This window comes from Ambystoma mexicanum, chromosome 1p, assembly GCF_040938575.1.
Source record: "Ambystoma mexicanum isolate Mex_15411 chromosome 1p, UKY_AmexF1_1, whole genome shotgun sequence".
NCBI lineage: Eukaryota > Metazoa > Chordata > Amphibia > Caudata > Ambystomatidae > Ambystoma > Ambystoma mexicanum.
In genome coordinates, this window is record NC_090921.1 from 1,388,681,346 (window position 1) to 1,388,700,834 (window position 19,489).

At 46.0% G+C, this 19,489-nt stretch overlaps 1 protein-coding gene across 2 annotated transcripts in view; it reads left to right on the forward strand.

Moving 5' to 3' along the window:
* The window catches only part of LOC138454753 (borealin-2-like), a 168,039-nt gene that overhangs the window by 85,726 nt on the left and 62,824 nt on the right, over window positions 1-19,489 (forward strand). For both annotated transcript variants that reach the window (XM_069607064.1, XM_069607065.1), the window contains exons 5-6: window positions 4,143-4,222; window positions 6,359-6,420. In XM_069607064.1, the coding sequence (XP_069463165.1) occupies window positions 4,143-4,222; window positions 6,359-6,420 (142 nt within the window). The remainder of the gene's footprint in view (window positions 1-4,142; window positions 4,223-6,358; window positions 6,421-19,489) is intronic.

Genomic DNA, 19,489 nt, shown 5'->3' on the forward strand with positions numbered 1-19,489 from the left:
GTAAGGCATTAGGGTAGTTGTAGTTTTTTTAGGATGCACATCGAGGTACATGTAATACTAATTTAATTTTTGAACAGGGAGCCCCGCAATGAAGAGCGCCAGTGTCTCTAATTTTCTTCAGAGTAACCAAGGTTCGCCGTTGGCGGTGCTCATTTCGCGTTCTGCCAGCCTGACCGCCATCTCTACCCGAATCTAGACGATTGGCTGATCAAGGCTTGTTTTCCCTAACGGGCCCTATAACATCTCTACATAACCAGCCACTCTCTCCAGAAACTGGGCTTCTCTCTCAATTTCAAGAAGTCCAACATCATCCCATCTCAGACTCCAGTTCATCGGAGCAGTTCTGGATGCACCCACACGAGGTGAGGCTAATCACATTCTGCAGATGGTCTCCAAATCCCAGAGTGCCCAGTGTCTTCTGGACTTTGACTTTTTGAGGTTGCTGAGCGTCATGGCATCCTGAGTTTTTCTGGTGCCAGAGGCTCGTCTGAGAATTAGATCCCTCCAATGGGCTCTTGGGGCTCGGTCTCAATTATCAGGCAAGATGTCAGACCTTCAGGTTCCGGGCAGTCGTGCAGGATCCTCTGTGGTGGGCCTGCGAGGACCACATTCTGAAGGGAGAAACTTGGCCAGAGAAACCCGTAGTGACAGATGCCTCACTCTCTGGGTGGGGATTCCACGCCAACAAATGAGTCAGCGGACGTTGATCTCCATCGGAGTCCAAACACATCAATCTTTTTATAGCTGAGGCCAATCAGACTAGCGCTGAAGGCTTTTCTGCCCTCTGTAAGGGGAAAGAAATGTCCCAATCATGAGACACCACAGTGGCCATGTTCTACCTCAAACAAGAGGAGGCGTAGTTTCACTACCAGCAATGTAGCTCTGGTTCTTGACAATTCAACATGGAATCGCCTCATCAGTGGTTCACCTAGCTGGGGACGCTCTGAGCAGGCAGAACAGTCTCCCACAAGTTAGAACTAGCTCATGAAGTTCTTCACCCTTTGGGGAACCCCTCAAGTGGATCTATTTGCGATCAGTATCAACCGGAAGTGCTAACTGTTCTGCTCCAGGGAATTTCCCCCCAAAAGGAGCTCTAGGAGGTGCGGTCGTAGTGACTGAGTTTCTACTCCCATACAAGTTTCCTCCAGTCCCCATCATTCCTCATTTGATCAGGAGGTTGAGAAAGTTCAGGAAATCCATCATCCTAATTGTTCTGGATTGGGCCAGGACGAGGCACCCAGACCTTCTGTCCATGTCCATCTGCCATCCAATACATCTTACGCAAAAAGGACCTTCTCTCGATAGAGGGTCAGGTTCTCCATACAGAAGTCAAGACACTCCCTTCACACATGGTTTCTGAGGAGTTGAGATGTAAGGATTGGGACCTCCCGGATTATATGGCAATCTTGCTTGTGGCCAGGAGGCCAGCAACGAAATCCTTGTACCGCTGCTTTTGGAATACATTCTGCAGCTGGTGTAGGGAAAATTATGTTGACCATTTTCAGTGCAGTACACCTATATTTTTGTTGCATTTAGCAAATCTGGTGCTCCAGTTTGGAACTATTAAAGTCTCTTTAGCAGTGCTTTCAATCTTCAAGCACACATCGTACAAGGTATCATATTTTAAGATGCCATTAATTATCCAATTTCTTAAAGGGGCTCACTAACGTGTTCCCTCCTGCACCATTTCAAGTGCCTACTTGGGACCTGAATCTTTCTTATAGTTTCAAATGTGCTCCTTTTGAGCCTCTACATTCGTGTCCTTTGATACTATTAACATTTAAAACCATTCTGTTTGCTTTGATGTCAGCCCGCAGGGTGAGTGAGTTGCAGGTTTTATCTAGTAAACCTCTTCTAAAGGAGATTAAACCACTTTTTTGCCAAAAATCGTATTGTATTTTCACTTATCCCAGAAAATGGTACTACCAACTTTGAATGCGCCCCTCGTCCTGGCAAGGAAGAGGAAAGGCTGCATATGTTCCTAGAAGGGCTCCAGGCTTAAGTTTTAAGGATGGCGAAGATACGTCAACATGACAAACTTTTCATAGGTTACACTGGGCACAAACTGGGACTACAGTTACAAAACAAACTGGATAAATCTTGCCATCACAGAATGCTATATATTGGCCAGGAAAGATCCCCCAGAAGGCCTGAGAGCTCATTACACAAGGGGCATGGCAACACCTTCTGCCCTGTAACGAAGGGTGCCTATTAGGTACATTTATGTGGCAGCCCCATGGTCTACCATTCATACATTTACAAAGTATTACTATCTGGACTCCTGCTTTGGCCAGGAAGGAGGATTTGGGAAGGCTTGTCTTACATACAGTCCATGACAATCCTTAATTGAAAATTCTTACTCCCAAAGCAGTGTTCGGTCTAAGAGGAGGTAGTCTATAAAGATGAGGAATATGTGGGAGGACACATCGATTCGAAGAACCAGTTCCTTACCCCTTGTAATGTTCTTTCGACTGGATGTTCCTCCCACAGTCGTCCTCTCCCCTCCCAGCCTACCCCACCGAGGAATTTCCAGTTTTTATACTTTAAACTCTGTCGGACTCCGTGATGCTGGTGTTTCTGCAATAAGAGGGCATAAAAATAGAATTGAAGCCAACTGGCGCTGAGCGTGCGATGTATACTTGCCGATGACGTCGACCCAGAGATGGAAGCCCTCGGGGACATGGAGTCGCCCTCTGTTGAATTTTGTTTCTGAAGCAGCTAAAGCTGGAAGCAAAGATGGCTAATGATGAATACGTGGGAGGAACATCCAGTGGTACGAACATTATATGATGTGGCATTTATAACGCGCCTATACACAAGTGTTTCGAGGCGCGACGAGGCAAGAGGGGAACATAGGAAGGACGGACAACGATCCTAAGCCAGGTGTCATTCAGATCATGCAAGTGCATGGGAAGGGGGGGGGCAGGGAAAGTGCAGTACATGGCAAGATAACAATAAGTAGCTGCCAGCAAGTGCATGAGTTAGTGCGGACATCAGGTTTCAGGGCTCTGAGGGAGACTGTAGGGATACAGAGACGGTCACCAAATGCAGGGGTTGCCAGGTAGGCATTGCAGGAGTGAAACGCTGGCAGGGAGGACCTAGACTCGAGATTAGAGGGTGTCCAGGTAGCCGGTGCAGTTTCCAGTTGCATTAGGAGGTCAGCAGAGGGAGGAGAAAAAGCAGAAGGAAAGAGGTTTTTGAGGATCTTCCGGAGATGGTTCTTCTCGAGTTTAAGGGAGGCAGGGAGGCTGTTCCAGAGGGAGGCACCAACCGAGGAAAGATCTACCACCAGCTCGTTGCTTGGAGAAGCGACTGACCCTGAGGGAGTTGGCGGCGGATGAGCGAAGTGCTCGAGGGGAGATATTTAGGAAGAGAGTTGAAGGTAGTGAGGGCCCAGAAGGCCTTGTGGATGATGCAGAGGGTTTTTAACATCCTCACAGCCACTGGGAGCCAGTGCAGAGATTTCCGTCCTGGAGAGATACGATCCCTGGGCTTGAGGCCAAGGACAAGTCTTGCAGTCCTGTTCTGGATAAGTTGCAGAGGTCGGAGTGGAGGCAGGCAGATTTAGAAATAGGCTGTTGCAATAGTCCAGCATAGAGAGAACCAGAGATCTGGAAACAGTGAGCTTATGGGGGAAGGAGAGGAAAGGAAGAACACCTCTAAGGAGGTGAAGCTGGTAGTATTCTTAGACGTCGGATGTGAGGAGAGAAGGTGTGTGGAGTCAAAGATGACCCTAAGATTCTTAGCCTTGCAGGTGGGAGCAGGAAGAGGGGCAAGAGGCTGGCCAGAGAGCTGCAGGGAAGGAGGGAGCGGGTGTACCGATGAGGAGCATCTCAGTCTTACTGGCATTAAGGCAGAGGTCATTGGCGGCACACCACTACTGGATAGCAGACAGTCTGAGATGAGGGAGGAGGAGGCTGAGGGTAGCCTGAAAATGAGCTGGGTGTCATCAGCATAGCACTGAAAGTTGGGGCAGAGCGGCAATGCGGTAGGCGAAGGAGTGGCGGGTATTGAACAGCCAGGGAGAGAGGTTAGACCCCTTGGGGACACCAGGGGTAAGTAATTTATTCTTCTGTTGTCTGTCTGTGTCAATCTCTTGATAGCATGCTTATCTGTTTCCAATGGTTATACCTGTTCTACAGCCAACGAGATCTCGGTGGTCCCGGAAACTGAGCGGAAAACCAGAGGAATGAGCGTTATGAAGAACAAGACTATCCAGAAGGTAAGTTATTGTATGAAAACATGCTTTGGAGATGCTGACTTCAAATCTTGAACATATTTAACATCTTATGATCTTATATTAAATTGTGTCCCAAACACCACACTATGGTTTATCTTGGACTTTGTATGCTTTGTAACATTTCATACAAAATAGTTATTTCAAGTTGGTTCTCTGATTAAAGATTAAAACGGTACAGCCCAAGCACAGTTATCAGTTTGCCAGCCCCCTTGTATTCTTACATTCTCATTCGTGCAACTGTCTAATGTCCCTGCAAGGCTTTATAGTGCATACCTCTGGTGCAAATTTCCTATTTGACCCGTCTACATTTAAACTGTGCACTGCATAAAACAAATGCGCATCAGGTTACACCGGTGAACCGATTGACCCATTCTCAATCAGGTCTAAAAACTATTTCCATCCATTGTGTTCTTTAGCACCTGCATTTTCTTAATCCTAAATATCAAAGGCATTCTCTAATAAAGGGATTTGATTTAAGCCCGACTTATTCTAACACAATAAAAATATCCTGAATTTCTTGAGCTATTTTCGATCACTGGTGGAGATGTCTGGCCACCTGTAAACTTGTTCTGGTATGCTTCGCCTGACTCGTAGGGCAGGTATCTACATCTTTAAATAAACCAGTTTTAACCATTAAACTCCATCGACCAATAATTTAACTTGGCATTGCATTGTAAAGCCCCTGAAATGTGCATATATTTGCATGGACCGCTACATCTTGAACATCTGTTCATTCTTCCTGTATTGATTTATGATCCACACTCTAGGGCTTAATGAACCTAGTCCTTTTCTATGTATTCTTTACGTTCCAGGGTTGGTAGATGGCCAGAGGGTGAATGGTGGTGGGTTGTAGTCAGACCTACAGAGTTGCCATGAGCAGCCTCATGGGGGGCACCCCCTCATGAAGTCTGGGTAAATCTAGGCATTGCTGGTAGCATGGTGAATCCCATTTCCATCATATTTGGTAGCATGTGAGTTGGTCTGTAGTATCTGGCTTCCATGCATGTGGTAAAACTGGTGAAATCCTTGGGTTATACCAATTCACGGAGGGTGTGGCATCCCTTAGGTGTAGTAGGAGATTCCACCTGAACTGGTGTCGGCACCATAATAGCCACCTCAAACCCTTTCAGTGTGTCTTTATACTGAAGCCAGCTGATTGCATCTTGAACGGTCCAACTCCTTGGCTGACATTTACATCTGGCCTGTGGTGCTTGTACTCAGCAGAAAATGCCCGCTTTTTGGGGTCTCTAAAGAGGCGCACACTGACCACCGGAGTGTTCCTAGGTCTATTTAAGAATGCAAGTACTTAAGAGGTCAATCACTGACCAACCCTCTGGATATCAATGTCTGTACTAAATTGCCTAACAATTTAGAGTAATGCAGAAACATGTTTAGCAAGGGCCAATGGTTTAGGAGTGTCTTGTATACTGCATAGACGAGTGTTTTTGGTCTGGATTATTAATGTTGCCATTGTGCTTGTTGCCTTTCTGGTTGTCGTTTATAATGTAGTTCCCTTGGCCAAAAACACCACTGCTGACTAAATATCCAGTGTTAATTCTGGAACTGCCTTGTCTCGTGCCTTCTCCCAGACTTCTGCAGCTTGCTAAAAATTACATTCAGATGATTTCCTTCTTTCAGCCTCTTGAACCTTGAGACCACGTTAGAAGTATCTACCTGAAAGGCTCCAGTGCCCCTGCTAAATCAGGCCTCTTCTAGGCACAGAACCATGATTGCTCTGGCTTACATGGTCTACTTGCACCAAGTACTGCACGCTAATACTGATCATGAGTAACTGTGTATTGAAATATATCACCTGTGTTGATGGAATTGCATGATCTGTGGCCTTTTTTGATATGAAGCGTAAAACTTGGGACCTTCAGGGCTGATTCTCTTATTCTGACTTCCATTGACCTCCCATCCCAAATGACCTTGCATCCAATTCTCTGAAGAGCCACAAGTCTTACACCAGCAAGTGTTGGTGGCCGTTTAGAAGCAAGAGCGTGCAAGCTTTTCCCTGTGTCTTCTACCCCATGAAGGCCTCCACTCCAACACATTTTCATGTACCTGCTGTTTGTATGCAAGGGGAAAATGCAAACTTTGTTTTTGTTTTCTTTCAAGGTTTCTAAAACTAAGCTTTTGGCTTCCTCTTTGAATGACAAGCAGACGAACTCTGCAGAAAGGTAAAAGTAACTATGAACAGTCTGTTTTTATTTAGTGCAACCGTGTTTGTATACTTTAATTGGTGAGTAAATCGGTTCAGTGTGTCGTTGGTAGTGTGGATGTCTGGTATTCAACCAAAAGACCATTAAGAAAAGCTGTATGGAGGAGGGGCACATGGTACAGTTCATGTTAGTGGCCACTGGCTGTTTGGCCCAGCGTTGGAAGAACCCACATCTCCAGAGTGGATGGCGAAGGTCAGTGCTATCTGACATGGAATTCCTAACACCTTCTAGATGAACACCGGTCCAACATCGAAGGCTTGTTGGTCCTTGACGTATGGCCGATCACTAAAAATGGAGGGGATGTGATGGGTCTACAGGGGCACGCTGCGAGAGGTTCTTGAAGGGATGTTTTGCAATGGTCTAGATCATCTGGTGATGGTGGAACAGTGGGGTTTAGTTGTGTAACCAGCCTGGAAGCCATGGGACTGTCCCGAGGGATGGGTACTACTCCTTCCAGACATGTTACTACCGAAGTGACCTGTGGACTGCTGCAGGCTGGATCGGAGGGGGAGGGCACTCGCAGGGGGGTTAGTGGGGAGATGAGTTGAGCAGTTTTGTATTACTGAAAATGCTAATAAAGTTCCGTTTGGAAAAGTAATTACTGTGCGTTCGGCTTGTGAAAAGAAATTGATGCCCATAATGGCAGGGTGACCTCCAATTCCCTTGTTCAGCATTATGGGCTCCAGGGGTTTGCTGGGGGTGTTCCCGCTTCCATGCCGTTGGAAGCAGGGGACAAAAAAGGAAAAGGGGCCCTGCAGCGTTGGTGGCAGGGAACTGGAGCTGTAGGGGTACTGGAGTGTAGGTATCACACTGCTGTGTGCTGACGAAAAAGCGAAGTGGGGGCTTGTAGGGGGATCCGGGATGGCGGAAAGTGATCTTTTCGGATTGCAATTTCCCAATGTGCAGTGATCACGTAGATCCGAATGTCTTGGTGCATAAATGGATGGATAGCTCCTAATGGTTTAACTTAATAGAATGGCCGAGTTTGTGCTGGTGTAGTTGGGTTGGCAGGTTTCTAAAGGGTTTGGTGTACATTTTCTTTTTGGCCTGATTAGCAAGTGGTGACCTGAGAAGGTTAAAGCTTGGGTGGCGTGTGGAGTGACGATGATGATGATGATGATGGTGCGGCGGTGTGAGGTTTATTAAAACCTTATTTTAGTTACGGATGGGCTGCCTAACTTTTTTGTTTCGATGTGAATGGCAGGGCTTGACTTGAGACACAGGGAGAAGGCAGTGAAGGGGTAAGAATAAGTGACAGTGGACTGTGAGTGGAGATCCGTACACTGGGAGGAAAAAGCATGGGTTTAGAGGGGGGGGTGAAGAGTGGTAAGCAGTAGGTCTGAAAGGGCACAGGCCAGGGAAGCAGACCGCTGTATGCACAAAGCTGGTGAGGGCTGTACCATGCATGCAACCGACGGGCGTTGTGGGGGGGGGGGGCATCCGTAGAATGGGAGGGGAGTGCAAAAAATGCACTTGATTAAATGCAAGCACGTTTCTTGTTAAAATTCAGCCAACAAACTAGGGTACATCCACCGGCATAACTTCACACCTGCTCATTTTACTACTCGACAAAGAGTAATGCAAAAGCAAACTGCATCCTCCATACAGTTTTATATTTTTAACTGTATGCAGCTGCAGTCACTGCATGGACTGACCTGTCCATGAGGCCAGTTCTGGCAAACCCCACACCCATGGTTAGTTTTCTTTAACTTGATAATGCGGTCAATCCAGCCTCTTACGCCTCTCATACCATCTATCGCTCAAGTTCACTTACTTCTCCTTGGCCTTTCCCACCGTAGGTGTGAAGAGGAACCTTTGGCGGCATAGTCTCGTCCTGCACCGTTTTTCTGGTTTACGTCTCTGCTCTGCATGCAGGTTGCTCTGCCAGTCATTTATCCCGCCTTCAGGGGAATAGGGCTTTTACCTTAATCATCCAGCTTCCGCCTGTTGCTTACCTTCCTACTAAACGTCCACCCCTCAGAATAAATCTTGTCCCTTAGATTTTGCCTAATTGGCCAACTTGCCCCACCTTGCTGCACCCAACTTAAGCCCTTCTCTCCACACCAGGATGATCACTAGATGGCAAGCCTTTCCTTATTGTTAAAAAATCCCAAAACTTAGAAAAGTTGCAAGAAAAAAAATCTACAAACTGTACTAGAAAACCCCAATATACCACACTAACTGCTTCTATGCCCTTAATTCTACAGAATGTTTGAGATCCTAGTTTTACTGCTTAGATGCCCAAATAGACCAGCACTTTACTATGCAAAACCCCACTCTATTAATGGCGGTTTTAGGTGGGTTACTACCATATCTCTTTCCATGCCTACCATTATGAGCAAGGCCCAGGCTGTCTCTATCCTTGACCTGGAATTCTACCTCCACCTTCTCCAAGACAGGTGGCAGGACTTAACTTGGAGCATACCCATGATCTCCTCCCATCTAATCTTTGTAGAGCCAGATGCCACTTGCCTCGGAGATACTTCCTCGATCACTGGCATAATAGGGCCCCACAACCTTAACAGCCACATGCTCAGTGTTGCTGCACATACTAATCCTCATACCCTAGCTTCCTTAGTCTCCCCAAACCCCATTAGCAGAAGGACCATGCGGCCAACGCCAACAATTCCATCCTGCACTCTTCTGCAAAATGTAAAACCACTATACTATAATGGCTGCCATTCAAGGCAAGGTCTGCAACAAAGTCCACTAACTGCTCCCTGGTAATTGGAAGAATCAAGGATCTGGCTGAAAGGTTTACTGATTACCACCACACTTGACCCATTTACGTGGACACATACAAATGTTACCTATCGCACTAGCCCGTGTAGCCCTGATCTTCCTGGCTAGTTTGCCACCCTCCCCTCCAATCTTCAATTAAAGACATGGCTCTGTAACTTGCAAATGCATTATAGACCACAGCTGCCATGATTTGCAGTGGCCCAGGCCAAACCAATTTCTGTGGAGTTGGCCTAATCACTTCAGTAGCTGTGTAGTTTCTCCTAACCAGATACTACTTCTGGGATATCCACCGGTTTTGAATTTTGGCTATTATGTAGAGAAATCAATCAACCTTTGTTCCCCTCCTTGTGCCAGTGCTCCTACTACATGAACATACTATAGATATTTCCAGAAACCTACCTCTTCCGGCGGATGCCCATACAGTCCCCTTGTTGGACATCAACATTCCTGCTCTTCACTGCCTTTCAGAGAGCACCCAGGTGAGAATGAGCAATTGTAAAGCAGATTATATCCTCAGGGATCGGTCTTTGGTTTAGTTCAGGCATTAAACAGCTGCCGGCATACTCCCTATATTCTAACGCTATGTAGACTGGTGACTCTGATTGCATTTTATCTGGACAGTGATATTCCCAGCTTGATACAGTATTCAAGCTGTCCGAAATGAGTCAATGAATAGCTCATGATCAACTTTTGTTTTACTACCCGCTTGTTCCCCTGTCCTAATTACCTACCACCAAAACTGGGCGCCGCTCTGATAGAAAATCTGTGCTTATTTGAGGTGTGAAGGACAGATCTGTCGGTGAATGCCAAGATTAAACTCCACCTCAAAATCATGCTAATACTTAGCAATGACAAAGGTTAACCCGACCAGAGCTTTGCTTACTGAAATTCTAAATACAGTACATTAAAATCAAACTGCCAGGCGGATCCTAGGGGACTACTCCTAAAATTGGATTTGACCAGCACTCTAGGCCCTATACTGGCTGCATTACAAACTTAGTAGCTCAGTCCATTGCTTGACACATCTAATCCTGCACAAACCAGACCCTCAATGGGTCTCACTGAGATTCTCCAACCAGGAATCTGGGGTCTGCACTGCCTGACAGTACCCAAATACAGGTAAGGGGGCAGAACATTTACAGCCACAGGTCCCAAAACTCGAATGAGCTTCCAAAGCCCCTGGACTAAAAAAGATGTCCTTTTCCAGGTGGTCTCCCAGATATCGGATCGGTTCTAGACTTACTCTCTGGGCTGGCAGGTTGGATTTGTACATGGCCAAATCTGGAGCGCCACCAGGTTGTCTAATTTCCCATGCTAAAGCACCAGAGAAGAGTTCCTACTAGAAAATGTTCTTCCTACTAATTAACTATTTAATGAAAGACTACTTTGATCAAATGATTTTATTTATAGAAAAAACATTTTCTTTTTCATTATAACAATTACCTACTTCTCCAAACTCATTCATGTGAAAAAGATGAAAAACACCAAATAAGTGACGCTGACAGACCAACTTGTAGCAAAACAAAGGGGTGATGGCTAGAAGGTTTTGGATAAATCTCTGGTGTTGCTCTGTGCAACAGACCATTGTTCTTTGCCTGCAAAGCCATTAGAAAAGGGGAAAGCCCATATGCTAATCAGCCGTTACCCCACCCCAAAAGGGGGCAGTCTAGCCTGAACTGCTTGGACACAGCCCTCCTGCACGAGACCACCACCAGCATGTGAACTACAGATAAGCCTACTCAATTTTGACGACTAAAGAACCAACTAAAATAAAATCTGCATATTTGAGTGTCGACGCACATAAGGTGCGTTTCGGCAGGAAGAGATGTACCGCCTTAATCAGGACCATTACACCCTGGTATTATAAGATAAAAGCAATACTTGCGTACTAGACTACCACCTAGTTTAAACGGATGCAGACAAAATTAACTACACACAAACCTCAACCAATACTTGCTAACATTCCATAACGCCAGATATTCAGTAAAAGTGACGTTTGAAATTATTTTAAACCATTCCTATTCCTAAACTTCAATCAAATTCTAAGACAATTCAAATACAAAAGGTAAAAAAAGGCACATTAGTATCTGCATCATTATTTTAACCAAATGAAAACCAACGTGAACTTAAACACATACTGCTCATTACGAGTGTCGTACCAGAGTTGCTAGAAGCGCACACTAGCACCATCAATCATTAATGAATGAGGGAGAAGCCTAATTTATATTTTAAATGGTGTCTGGCAATGTAAAATTGACACAAATCAATTGGCTACATTTACTTGCGGCTATTTTAACTGTGAATAGGACCTTAATAGACGTAATCCAAGTTTTTCCCATTTGTTCTGTAGATAAATGCTCGGAGCGGCCACGACATGCGATACAGGAGGCAGAGACCAAATGCCTCATCAGCTGCTAAATGGCAGTAGCTATTGGAGACGTCATTGCACTACTAGAGTGATGCAGCAACGTCACCCTACTGTATAATCCCGTTCAGGCAATCCCACAATATGTGCAACATTGCCCCTCTATTCCCAGTCTGTCCAGCAGACCCCTTTAGTGGCCGGACAAATATGCTGCAATCTGGCGGTCAGGACCAACTTGAAAACACTTTATAGGCCGTCTCCTTCAGTTGTACTACAGATGCTGCTTTTGTTCTCCACCAAATCCCTTCCGATTCCTTGTCAGATTGGGCTCCCCATGTCTCCTTCCCACGCACTAATATGCCCATCACTTCCCACCCATCATATCAAGCAGGAGGCTGTTAATAGTAGAAATTAGCCCTCTAGTGGTATTGGCCTCGGTTACAAACTTTGAGAATAGTAGGAATTCCCATGAATGAACCTCCCTGCATACCTGATGTGACATCTGGGTTATTGTGTATTGGTGTAAACTGCAAAGGGAACGTGGTTGGATTCCCCTGTGTGGTCATTGTATCCATGTCTTAAGCGCTGTCCTTGTATATAAACTGATGTTGGTCCATTACCTTTTGGTTGGCAGAGCACTCTCGGTAAGGGGATAACAGCAACTGCTTTGCGGATTCTCTATGGCACCATTTCTTTATCTGCAACTGCGCTGCAGTATCCACTGATGGCGAATTTGAAAATATCAAACCTACAATACAGAAACTTTTTTTTTAAATGTAAAATGTATATGGGGATGGGGTAAGGAATTCAAACTGGTGGGGAGGGGGTTGTGGTGGGTTTGTAGACCTAGAGAAACGAGGGACTTTGGGGGGGGAGGGTAGGGGCTCACCCCAAATAAAACTGTTTGTTTGGTTCATCAATTTATTTTTCATTCTTTCAGTTTTCATTAACATCACATGTGCTGCCAGATAACCCTGCGCTGCCAGATAATGTGCTATAAAGTCTGGCCCTTGTAATCCCCCTCGCCAGCCTTTAATAGAGATCTTGCAAATCCACCTCTTCGAATGGATTGTCTTCCTATGTATTCCTCATCTTGTGGTGATTATCCTCCCAGCTTGAGATGCTTCAGAATTTTTTGACGGGGGGTGCTGTGCCTTCGAGTTGATGTCCTTAAGGGTCTCTGTTCGACTGCTTCGAATTACAGCGCCCTTTGGTTCTTCACTGAACTTTGTCAGTATTTTCGGAAACAAAGATCTTCTCTGTCTGGTCCATCAATGCCTAAGAAAGGCTTCAAGAAGTGCCAAGACTCTCGATCGAAGAGGTTGAGCACCGACCCCCGCTGCATAAATCTGTGGTCTTTCTTGGCACTGGTCACCATACCTCCGAACTCCTGTCATGCGATCACCGAAAAGATTGAGGGAGTGTAAAGGTAAACTGCCTGTGGGGGGAGGTCTCCTTCAAAGAGTTCAAAAAGAAAACCCAATGAGTTGAGAGATTCCCCTCAATGGAAAGATCTCTATCGAGGTCAATCCCGCCATCTTCATCTAAGAAGGCCAAGAAACAATGTCACTGGTCACCTTTGACTTCTGGTGATTCCTCGGTTGAGGTAATCAAATGTCCAACTTAGTCTGACTGTCCAGCTAAATGGGATACATTTCATAAAGAAATGCATAAATCTTCAAGAATGGGGCCCAACCTAACCGAAGGACAAGCAGACAGCCCATGCCCCTGTCAATCTGCATCAAGACGTTAAAGGGAGGTCTAAGACTAAACCATTATCTTCGAATCTGAGCCATAATCCAGAACTCATTGTGAAAAATCTCGATCCAATGAGATGGTCTAGGCCTTAGACAAGCCAGGAGTCCAGGCAATTTAGGGTTCCTTTGAAAAAAGTCAACCAACTCTGACAGCCTCGGGGACACCATCAGTGTCAGAACATTCGACGCCAGTATTGAAGTAGACTTCGAAGTCGCAACTATTTCTTCAAAGTTGTCGAAGCCAATAGTAACTCTGGCAAGGGTTTGAAAACCTTTTCCTAAGACTTTTTAAAGTCTTGTACCTCAATCTGTGAAGACAATGAGCCTTCAGACGATAACACACCACCATTTGGTTAACAATGTGCCAGATGAGTTTATTTCCGAAGAGCCTAGGTTGAAAGACTTGTATGATAACCTACAATCGGCCAGTGATATAGATACCTCTCCAGAACTGGAATTTGAAAAAACAAGACCCTACTGACCATGCTAACTCCTCATAGGCAGCTAATAAGCAAAGTGGTAGAATGTTTTGGTTGGAGCAGGCCTTCACCACCTTTTAAGCAGGATGACCTGACATATGTTTTGGATCGGGGTCCCCTAAAGAAATCTAATTTTGCCCTTTCACATTTCCCTGCAAAAAAGGGCCAACAAATTGGGAAACACCAGAGACTGCGGCTGCAGTCAGTATAAATGTTGCAAAAAGAATTGTCCATACAGCAGTGACCCAGATTACTTAAAGCACCCAAAACCAGAAAGTTTGATTCAAGCTGCTACATCTACCAAGCACTCAGCACACCCCTCTCGATCGGGATTATAAGTGGATGCCTGGGCGAAAACCATATTTACTGCTTGGTTGGAGTGGTTAAAGTCCGTATTTGCACTGGATGTTCAGTCTAGACTCGTCAATATGCCATTTGATGTTTCGAGGCGGTATGGTAGCAAGGCTAATGAGTTTGGAAAAGCTGCAGACCGCAAGCTGGGGCTAAAGCTTAGTGCAGCCGTTAGACAGTCTCAACACTCCTAACCTGGTTCATCATCTGGGAGAGGGTGGAGGGAGGAAGAGTCCTTTCGATTCTACTCTTTAGTTCGAAGAGGACAAGCCAGTCATAGAGTTCAGATTTCCTCGTGGTGGACGAGGGAGAGGTGCTAAGTAAGCCCAAGCAGCAGCAGTTTTACTGTCAGCTGCTGCTTTAGCCACCTCAAAACCACTCTGAGGCCTTGACTCGCAAGACCCTAGTGGGAGGCAGCCTTTCTCAGCATCTGTAAGAATGGCAGGGCATTACTTCAGATGCTTGGACACTAGAAACCGTAGCCCAAGGTTACTACCTTTTCGAAAAAGACCTCGATCATCCACCGGGGAGCAACTTTCAAAGTTCTGGGTCCGCTCCTTGTGCAGGAAATGTTGACCCTGCTAGAGGAAGGTGCCAGAGGACAGATACCTGTGGTGGAGTGGAACAAGAATTGGTGGTACTCATTTTTTCTAATTCCAGAAAAGGACTGAGACCCATCTTGGACTTCAGAAACTTGAACAAGTTCCTCAAAGGACAGGTGCAAGATGATTACCCTTTCTAAGATCCTTCAGGCTCTCCAACTCCAAGACTGGATGGTGTCATTGGACCTTCAGGATGCTTACTTTCATGTGCCTGTCCATCACAAGTTCAGAAAGTACCTGACGTTTGCGGTTTGTTTTTCTCTATCAGTTTCGAGTTCTGCCATTCGGACTGACCACCGCCCAAGGGTTTTCACCAAGTTAATGGCAGTGGTGGCTGAGAGTCTTGGAGGGAAATGGGGAATTCGTGTCAATTGGCTGATCAGGGCACTTTCACCCGAACAAGCCTGGGAACATCTCAGCATAACCTGCCACTCTGCACAAACTGGCTTTGTCTCTCAATTACAAGAAGTCCCACATAATACCATCTCAAAGACTCCCAATTTATTGGAGCAGTCCTGGATGCTTCCTCTAGGAAAGCCTTGCCACCCATGGTGAGGGCTGAACATATTCTGCAGATGGTCACCAAATTTCAGAGTGCCCATCTTTCGGCCGTTTTTTTGTTTTGTTCTTGCTTGGTCTCATGGCATCCTGCATTTTCCTGGTGCCAGAGGCTCGCCTGAGAATGACGTCCCTCCAATGGGTTCTCAGGACTCTATGATGCCAGTTCTCGGGCAGAATCTCAGACCACCTTCAAGTTGCAGCAGTCGCTCAGGACCTCGTGGTGGGCTTGCAAGAACAACATTCTCAAGGGAGAATCTTTTTGGCAGCCATGGCCGGATATAACAGTAGTGACGGACGCCTCACTAACTGGGTGGGGAGTCAACGAGCTGACAGTAAGCAGTCGTTGGGCTCCAGAGTCCAAACCACACATCAACCTTTTGGAGCTGAGGGCAATCGGTCTAGCGCTGAAGGCCTTTTCTGCCATCTGTATGGGCAAAGAATGTCCTGATAATGACGGACAAGACAGTGGCCATGTACTACCTCAACAAGAGGTGGTGTAGGTTCACTACCACTGTGCAGAGAAACAATACAGCTATGGTGCTTTCTTTATTACATCTGGCAAATCTGGGGCTCTAATCGCTCAGAAGATTCTTATTTTAAAATCCCTGTGTTCATTTTTGAAAGGGTCTTACTAACGTATTCCCTCCAGTTCCCTTCCAAGTCCCTGTATGGGATCTTAACATGGTAAAATTTCTAACATGCATTCCTTTTGATACAATATATTCATGCCCATTAAGACTGTTTGTTTTCAAAGTGGTTTTACTAATAGCAATAACGTCAGCCCGCAGGGTGAGTTGCAGACACTCCTGTTAACCTCCACATACTGTTTTCTATAAAGACAAGGTTGTTCTCAGGGTAAAATATGTTCTATCTAAGGTAGTCTCCGACTACCACTTGTCGCAAAAGACCATTTTGCCAACTTTCTACCCACCTCCTCCTTGAAAGGAGGAGGAAAGTTTACATAGGCTGGCCCCAAAAAGGGCCCTGTTTTTATATATCTAGAATGGAAAAGAATAGTCAAAATGACAAATTATTCGTTGACAAAACACGCCCTAAATTGGGTTTAGCTTTGTCAAAACAGACCCTATCCAGATGGCTCATCCTGGCTATTGAAGAATGTCATGTTACTTTTATATAGTGCTCTATATATCATTGGTATGACCTCAAAGCGCTGGTAGGTTCAACGCCCTCGGGACTGTAGTCCAGGTCAATTGGGAGAGTAAGGTGTCATAGGATGCTTGAGTGCACCAGATGTGTGCAGCTGATGCAATTGTCTGGTAGCTGCATTCTAGCATTAGGTGTGGTGATATCAGTTGAATGTGTGCAGTCTGACGGGTGGATACCAAGACTGGGTTCTGGCTGCCTTAGGCCTGTGTAGGACGCTTATGTCTGCAGCTAGGCCGGTTTGTCATGGGATGTAGCTGCGTTTTATTGGAATCATGAGGTGTTCATGGGGTAATATTCGTATGTGAGCAGCTAGGATGAAATGGATCGAGGGGTGTAGCTGCACTCTAATTGTGTGTTGGTGTAGAGTAAGCATAGTGATATGGAAGGTGAGTGTTTGGGTGCAGTTATGTTCAAGAGTTCGCTATTCTGGATTTGAAGCGTGCGATTGATTAATGGTGACTTAATGAGCATATTCAGTCGCTTCATTGCTCTGGATCTCATTCAGCATTTGTCATCTGGTTGCAGGGCTCATTCACCTCAGATGGTCGTGGTCGGCATTACGGAAAGAGACTAGTGTTTAGAACTTTGCCGAAGGTCATATAGTCCTGGGGGTGTCGACTATGAGAGGGAGTGAGTTCCACAGAGTTGGGGCCAAAGTTGAGAAGGTGGATCCTCCAATCCTGAGAGTTTGTAACCACTAGAAGGGCAGTGCGAGATGGGAGGTATGGTTTTATCTTTTCTTGTAGGTACATTGGGCCGGTCTTCTGCACCTCTCCGTGAATGATGCAAAGGGTCTTGAAGGTGGGATGGGGATGAGCGTTTGAGGAGGCAGGTGTTTGGCATGCAAGGGTGCTTCTCTGATCTTGGGGTTGGAAGAGGGATGATGGTAGAGTGGGTGGGCGTCCGGGTGTAATGATGTATGGGGGGTGGGGTTGTGGTTTGCGATCAGATGGGGGGAAATGGGAGGAGGGGGGACATGAGCGTGGGTCATGCGGGTATATAATGAGCTGGGATCTCGAGCCCAGGGGGATGTCCCAGAGATTGAAGTACTAGTTAAAGTAGATATACAACCTACATTTTGGGCACCAGGGCAGTGGGGGAGGGCCAAAGAGTAACAGTAGGCTGGAAGTCAAGATTCAGTAGCAGCACCTAAAACCTAAGACGGCACTTTCTAGTTGTGAATCGAATCGGCAAGAGCAGTTCTAATTGTGCAGCGAAGGCAAGTGAATCGCAGCGCCATTTCAGGGGGTACTTTCAAGAGGTGAATCAAAGTAGCTTTCTAGATGTGAATCAATTTAACAAGAACAATTCCTAAGTGTGGGCCAGGCAAATAAGTCGCAGTATCCTCACAGCGGGCACCTTAGAGATTGTCTTGTAAAAATTGATTCGAATCTAGAAGTGAGCAGGACAGGCAAATAAGTAACAGTACTCAGTGGGCACCTTCTAGATGTGAATCGAGCTAACCAGCTAACAAGAACAATTTCTATGTGAACGGGACAGGCAAGTACATTTCATTATTCTAATTGTGCAGCGCAGGCAAGTACATCACTGAGCCGTCTCAGAGGACGCTTTCTAGATGTGGATCAATGTAACTTTCTAGTTGGGATTCAAGCTAACTAGAACACTTTAAGTATGCGGCAAAGGTAAATGATCACAGTACTCTCTCGGTGGGTACTCTCAGGATTTTAAGTCTGCAGCGCAGGCAAGTGAATCACAGTACTATCTTACTGGGCACTTGTGAGTCAATGTAGTTTTTTAGGTGTGAGTGATTCTGACAGCAACGATCACAGTGGGTACTTTCTAGATATGGATCAATGTAGCAAGAATAGTTTTTAAGTGTGCGGCACAAAACGCAGTACAATCTCTGGGCACCTTCTAGATGTGAATCCAGCTAACAAGGACAACGTTTAAGTGTGCGGGGTAGGCTATTAAAAACACAGTATTAGTGGGCACATTCTAGAAGTGAATCTAGCTAACAAGAATAATTCTAAGTGAGTGGGACAGGAAAATAAATTACAGTACTGTCTCGGAGGGTAACTTCTAGATTTGAATTATTGTAGCAAGAACATGTGATTCAAGTCAATCGGAACAGCTCCCTAAGGTGCGATGCAGGTTAACATTTACATTGCTATAATTTTGCAAAGTGGTAGGGCTTCCAGGGTAGAGTGATTGCTGTACTACCCACCCCTGCCACTCCTATTTTAGCTGCAGCGGCTTGTTAGCGGCTGGCCACTGGCTTCCCCTGCTGACACCTGCAGGCATGATACAGAGCTGCTTCTGTAGGTGCTACCCTTTGCCTTGGGGCCGGCCTGGCAGGGTCTGTTAAGTGCAGCAATCTGGCCTATCAGGTTAGGTGGGCGAGCTGGGAGGAGAATGGAGAAAGCACACCCAGGAGTGTTATGTGCACCAACACTCACCTGGGAATGCCTGGTGAAGTGGCATTCGCACGGTGGTACCGGCGACTAGGTCAGGCACGGATGGCATAATTGGCCTATCAGGGGACGTGGGCGGGCTGGGAGGAGGGAGGGGAAGGGAGAAAGAACGCAGAAACAGGGTCAGGGGAACCAAGGGAATGTTACAGGTTGGTGGCCAAAGACCCGCCGGGAGGCTTGAGCACATTCCACAAGGGACATGACAACTTCTGGTGCTCCACTCGGACATTTGTGCAGCGCCCACTTGGTCGCCTGTTCACACATTGAAACATTACTGCCTGGATTCAGCTTCCAGTCAAGGACAATTTGGAAAAGCAGTCCTTCATTCAGTCCATGACAGTTAAGACAAAATATATAATTCGTACTCCCACCACCAAATTATTACTGCTTTGGGAGTCTGTAATGAGTGGGAGGACGCAATCCATTTGAACAAGTTACCTACCACTGGTAACTGCCTTTCGACTAGATGTTCCTCCCATGTATTCCTACCACCCCTCCCAGCCTACCCTGCTGCAGAATTTACCCGTCTTTACACTTTCTTGGAGTCTATGGTAAGCCTAGTAATTCCTCC